This window comes from Etheostoma spectabile, unplaced genomic scaffold, assembly GCF_008692095.1.
Source record: "Etheostoma spectabile isolate EspeVRDwgs_2016 unplaced genomic scaffold, UIUC_Espe_1.0 scaffold431, whole genome shotgun sequence".
Classification (NCBI taxonomy): Eukaryota; Metazoa; Chordata; class Actinopteri; order Perciformes; family Percidae; genus Etheostoma; species Etheostoma spectabile.
This window is the reverse complement of record NW_022605607.1, coordinates 121,830-128,612: the sequence shown is the minus strand read 5'-3', so window position 1 is coordinate 128,612 and position 6,783 is coordinate 121,830. Positions and strand designations below refer to the sequence as shown.

General features: G+C 43.8%; 1 protein-coding gene across 1 annotated transcript in view; it reads left to right on the top strand.

Moving 5' to 3' along the window:
- The window catches only part of snrnp200 (small nuclear ribonucleoprotein 200 (U5)), a 62,240-nt gene that overhangs the window by 26,598 nt on the left and 28,859 nt on the right, over positions 1-6,783 (top strand). Inside the window, 2 exon segments of the mRNA XM_032511655.1 lie at positions 3,921-4,075; positions 6,050-6,239. Coding sequence (XP_032367546.1) covers positions 3,921-4,075; positions 6,050-6,239 — 345 coding nt within the window.

Genomic DNA, 6,783 nt, shown 5'->3' with positions numbered 1-6,783 from the left:
GTGTGGGTGTGTGCGGCCTGCGTCTGGTCCGTATCTGTCTAGGACGTGCAGTCTCTTTATTATATACTATATAAGTCTATTAACAGTGTTTGACCTTGTATGTCACTGAAGGTCACCGATCCTGGGGCATCACGAGTCACTTCTAACATCACCCGATCCTCCAGACGTACAACCAGCTGCTGAAGCCGACGTCAGCGAGCGAACGAGCTCTTCAGAGTTTCTCTCTGTCCTCAGAGTTCAGGGAACATCACGTCGAGAGGTAAGCATGTCTCAGGGGAGCAGGGGGTTAGCAGACATCCATCTTAATTTGAAGGAATATCCAACTCATTCATATCGGACAAAAGAAAAAAAAACGGGCAGCTGCCTCGACCCAGTTGGGGGGGGGGGGAAGACAGAGAGACAACAGACAGGAAGACAGGAGGGCCATTGGAGAATAGCCAGAGGGGGTTGCCCAGGAACATGGACGGGCAGAAGGTGAGACACAGATCCAGAAACACTGCAGTAAGGGATAGGCGGAGAGAGGAGATGTTGATTCGTACCTGCTTAATGGAGGGTGTGTGTGTGTGTGTGTGTGTGTGTGTGTGGGTGTGGTGTGGTGTGTTGTGTGTGTGTGTGGTAGTGTGTGTGTGTGGTGTGGGTGTGTTGTGTGGTGGTGTGTGTGGTGTGGTGTGTGTGTCAACAAAACACCTGGACAGCATTGATATCTTTGTCATATATTCCCTGTAAATGTTGTCTTTTCAGGAGGAGAAGCTGGAGCTACAGAAGCTGCTGGAGAGAGTTCACCATCCCTGTGAAGGAAAGCAATCGAGGAGCCCAGTAGCTAAGGTAGTAACGGAAACACAGACAGATGCATTTAGTGGGAGTTTCTTGGTGCGGTTAGGACTATTCCGTCTTTTTTGGGGACTTCTTTGCCTTAATTTTTGCATTTGCTTACTAAGTTTTTGCCGGTTTTTTTCTTTATTTCTGACATTTTAAAGACCGCCCCCCGAACGGTTTAATCAGTTGATCTTGAAAAGATTTGGCAGATTCATTTAAATGGGACTAAGGGTCGATATTGTAGTATAGCAACACAGACAGAGGCATTGCGGGGATTTTCTTACGTGTCGTGTTGATGTGATCAACCTATTTCCATCTTTTTTGGCACTTTTCCACGTTTATCTGACATTTTCGTCATGTTTGGGGAGGAGTGTGTCAAATTTCGTTTTTTCGAATTTTATGGCTCTTTTTTTTACATTTTTCTCGATTTTCTGACATTTTATTAGAAATGGTTAATAAAGTAATCAGGTCATCTCAAAAGTGGGAATAATGGAAATTGAAGCCTTAAGGTTTTACTCCTGTCTCATCCAACCGGGCGTTAAATACCTCGCCACCATAAAGCTTCTTCCTGTGTTGTGTTCTCCAGATAGTGCTGATGAAGGCTAACATCTAATCAGCTCAACTGGAAGCTTCGCCTCTCATGGCCGACATGGCTGTACGTCATCAGGTAGCAAAACAAAACGCTTTCAGGAACAACTAAAGGAGACACTTTCCAACCTTCTTTCTTTAAAGATCCACCTGGGTCGACACACTCAAACATGACTCAGAATCTTGTGTCTGTGTGTGGTGTGTGTGTGTGTGTGTGTGTTGGGTGTGTGTGGGTGTGGTCTGGGTGTCGTGTGTGTGTGTGTGTTGGTGTCGTCTGTCTGTCTGTCGGTATGTCGTCTGTCTGTGTCTGTCTGTACGGTATGTCTGGCTGTCTGTCGGTGTGCTTATCTGTAAATTATAGAGCGGTCTAGACCTGCCTATCTGAATATAGACACGCGGTCAGACTGCTCTATCGGTAAAATTTAGGCCCCGGTCTAGGCACCTGCTCATCTGTAAATTATTAGAGGGTTCTAGACCTGCTCTATACTGTAAATTATAGAGCGGTCTAGACCTTGCTCTATCTGTAAATTATAGACGGTATGACCTGTCTATCGGTAATTATAGAGCGTCTAGACCTGCTCTATCTGGAATTGATAGAGCGGTTGACCTGATCTATCTGGAAATATAGAGCGGTCTAGACTGCTCTATCTGACAATTATAAGATGCGGTCTAGACCTGCTCTATCTGTAAATTATTAGAGCGGGTCTAGCCCTGATTCTATCTGTAAATTACTGAGCGGTCTAGACTGATCTATCGTTAAGTGTCTCCAGATTCCTCGGTTATGAATTGACACTGTACATAAAATGTAATGATTTTGTGGCAGAGTGACTGGAAGTTGTGGGGGGGGCGGGCGATATTTGAGATCGTTGCTGAACGAGGTTGCGGACTCAGGCTGACGGGACAAGACCATGAAATCTCTGCAAGGGAATTGAGCGACAAGAGGATGTGAGTCCGCACTCCGTTCCTGTCAGGTTGATCGTCGGTGAGTGTGCAGAGGCAGGGCGCTGATGTTCTTGTACATCGTCTATCGTTGAAGGTGCAGTCCGATGTCTCGCTGAGACAGTGCAAGAAGCTTCCGGAGAAGTCATCAGAAGATCGAGAAGAAGAACTTCCCCTTTGGCGTCTTGACGGACCTCAACCACACGAGATTGGACTGCGTCTCATTCCTCTAATTCATTTGACAACAACCATTTCTTTGTCAGATTTCAGGTTGCAACACTTACTAATTAGTACACTTCCAATTGGCACTTTTCCAGTAACAGGAAATTTTAACAATCCAATGAGTTTAGTCCCCACAAAAGCATCTATGCTTGCTAAATGATGTGGATCAGATTATGGGATGGTAAGATCTGATTATATATCGACAAACATCTAGATAACCTCATGTGTCCTCCTGTTGTCGCCCATGTGGATCCCTTGTTGTCCCATTGTTTGACCTAGGTTGTCCCATGTTGTCCTCATGTGACCTCATGTTACATCGTGTTGCCCCGTGTTTAGCCCCGTGTGCATAATGTTCCACTCCTGTTGCCCCATGTGTCACCATGGTTGCCCTCTGTTGCCCACTGTTTGTCCTACATGTTTGACCCACAGGTCGCCCTCATGTCGTCCCCGTGTTGCCCCCGGTTGCCTCTGTTGCCTCATGGTTGTTCCTAATTTCTGCTTTTCTAACTCAAACATTAGGTATAATTTCCTATAAATTAGTTTTATTGACCATAAACTCATAAAATAACTGTAAAATAATAACTAATTAATAAATTAGTGTTACGTAGTGTTGAAAACGTCAAAAAAGTGACAAAAACGTAAGAAGAAGTTAAAATCATCGATTAAAAAGCGTCAACAAAAGTGTTGATTTTAAATTTTGACGGGAAGACAACACAAGTGTTAACTCTGACTGTAATATTAGCTGTATTTCATGTATTTTTATACATGTTTTTTTTTACTTTGACTCCCTCCGTAATTTAGGATAAATGGCTGATATTCATTAGCAATGCTATATTAGCAAATATAGCATTGCTAATGCTAATTAAAACTTCTGATGCTGTATTCTTACATATTTTGATCGACGGTGGCTCATTTATGGCGTTGTTTTCCATCAATGTTACCTGCTCGCTCACCTCCACCACCGCGGTTCCTCGTCCTCCTTTCCAGATTAGCACCGCCTCATGCCTTGTTGGAACCATCCATGTTACTTTTTGGGACAATTTGCTTAAAAAAACCCCCAAATTTCTGATATAGAAACCTGTTTAAAGGGGTCAGATTAGACTTGAAGACACCAGGAGGGTTAATATTGGATGAGGAGTTTTCTTCTGCACATGTTCAACCAGAACGACTTCCTTCCTGGGACTATTTCGCTGCTCAGTTGTGATTGGTTTAAAGAAATGCAAGCAGCCCATAGAGCTTTCATCTCCTATCCCAGAATGCATCTGTGGTGTAGCCAGACCTTCACCCCACTGTGGAGATGGAGCCGGCTGTGCAAGGCATCCTGAAGAGTAACCAGAATGCTTTTAATTTTTCAGGTGAGCTGATCCGAATGCCCAAAATGGGGAAGACCATCCACAAATACGTCCATCAGTTCCCCAAACTGGACCTGGCGGTCCACCTGCAGCCAATCACGCGCTCCACGCTGAAAGTGGAGCTCACCGTCACGCCGGACTTCCAGTGGGACGACAAGGTCAGTGCTCCGACCCCCGAGGTTCCCCTGAACAGGGACCGGTGTGTTTCAGACGCCCCCCCGATACGATGTCATCACCATGCTCACGCCACGATACGATAGCATTGTGATTTTAAACATATTGCAATATCCTGCAATGTTTTGCTTTATAACCTTTCTTCCAACTTCTAATTTTTCCCAATTTGTGATGACATCTGTTTCATCTAAAGAGAAACATCTCTGTTTGTTCATCTCACTTCTACGTTACTGTGATTAAAATGAGTTTGTAGCTCGTTGTTAACCTCACTACTTTAGGAAAGATGCGTCATTTGGGATTTGATATAATTTTGCTGAAGTTATTGATCCCAGAACTTTGAATCTGTGAATATCGTTCCTGTTTACAGTTTGCACAGTTTGCACGAGGTTTAGTTGTTTTTTTCTCCGCTGACCCCAGCGGGGCTCCGTAGAATTGCCTCTGAAGTATTGAGTATCAATAAATGCCTCATTATTAAATATTTGGCATATCTTTCAACCCAAATATTTAATTTAATTTATAACTTTATTTGACAGGGACAGTGTACTTTGCAATACATTAAATTAGCCAAGAGGCTATTTCTCATCCGTTGTCCCCCCTGAGATCTTAGCGGCTGTGGCTCAGTGCCAATAGGAAGGTTGGTGGTTCAATCCCTGGCCCTGCAGTCTCATGTCAAAGTGTCCTTGGGCAACACACTGGACCCCGAGTTGCCCCCGATGCTGCGCCATAAATGTAGTAGTAGTAGTAGTAGTAGTAGTAGTTGTCCCATTTACAAAATTGTCTCCCTAAACAACAATAAGAAGATTCCAGTCAACAATACAGATATAAAAAGCAGTAAAACAGATAAAACTCTCCAAATCCTGTTGTATATGTACAAGTTATCTATAATAAAGACATTAGGGTGTGAAAAAAAGTAATTATACTACACATTGACACAAGTGGCAGCACGGTTGGGTTGAGGTAATGCATATTGTTATTAATGCTGACATGTCTGATGTGTTGTGAACCAGTTTTTTAGATGTTTTTGAGTGTAAGTGCTGAGTTCTGTGATGTTCTGAGGGAGAGAGTCCACTCCCGTGCTGCTGGGACTGAAAGGTCACTCTGAGAAATGCACCTTTCTGCAAGGCGAGACAGCTTTATCTGGAGAGCACATTTCAGCAACAGGGCGATTCAAAGTGCTTCACACAAAATCAGTTAAACAGATAAATACAGTAAAAAGTTAAAATCATAAGCATTAAAACCGGTAAAACACATGAATCGACAGTTAAAAAATAGACACATAAAACACAAGACAAAGTTACAGGCAGCATAAGAAATTTAAAGAAAGATGCAGTCATTTAAGAAAGGCAGCATCAAAAGAAAGGTCTTCAGCCTTGATTTAAAATCTGAGAGTAGTCACGGACTGCAGGTTCTGGGAGTTTATTCCAATATGAGGAGCATGAAACTGAACGCTGCTTCACCCTTTTTAGTTCTGACTCTGGGGACAGAAAGTAGACCTGCCAGATACCTGAGAGGTCTGGGGGGGGTCATAGTGTAGTAGTTAGACCTGTCCCAGATGACCTGAGAGGTCTGGGCGGGGTCATAGGTAGTTAGTAGACCTGTCCCATGACCGAGAGGTCTGGGTGGTCATATTGTAGTAGAGACCTGTCCCAGATGACCTAAGGTCTGGGGGTCTAGTGTATGTAGACCTGTCCCAGATACCTGAGAGGTCTGGGGGGTCATAAGTGTAGTGGTAACTCGTTCCCAGACCACCTAGAGGGTCTGGGGGGGGTCATAGTGTAGTAGCAGATCAGAAATGTATTTTGGTCCTAAACCGTTTAGTGATTTATAAACTAGCAAGAGTACTTAGAGGAACAACTCTCTCTATCTAGGAAAACAAAGGGAAGCGACTGACTATAATCGCTCTGCCGCCTTCGACGCTGCCTGTAAAAACCCAGCGTTCCCTTTCCCTTCCCCCACAGATCCACGGCTCCTCGGAGGCGTTCTGGATCCTGGTGGAGGACGTGGACAGCGAGGTCATCCTGCACCACGAGTACTTCCTGCTCAAAGCCAAGTACGCCCAGGACGAGCACCTGGTGACGTTCTTCGTGCCGGTGTTCGAGCCTCTGCCGCCGCAGTACTTCATCCGCGTGGTCTCCGACCGATGGCTCTGTAAGTGGCTTCCCACTCCAACCCGGTCATTATATGTAATATATGTAATAACTATATGTATCACGGGGTTTTCCCGTCATTAGAAGGTTTAGGGGCAGCACCTGAGAATGATTGAATGTAACTGACTGATCTGATGACTGTAGTTGGACTTCTTTCTTTCAAAGGTTTTTTTTTATTGAATGACAACTTTGCAAAAAGAAATGAATGGAACATATACATTTCTTTTTTGTTAACCAGAACACCCCCCTCCCCCCCTAGATCCGACCCTCCCACCCAGTTACACACAGACCAACAACAAGAAATTCCTACAAGCAATTACAGTCGAAATTATAATACATAAAGGTTGAAAAAGTTGAGAATAGCAGAATCTGCACAGCTTAAAAAAAATTCAATAGAGACAAAAAAATAGATAAAAGAGGAGAAGGGGGTTGTTTTACAGTTATTTTTGGAATTTATGGCCAATAAACCTAATTTCTGGGAAATTACACCTAATGTTTTAGTTAGAAAAGCAGAAATTAGGAATTATTGAGACTAAAATTAAAGG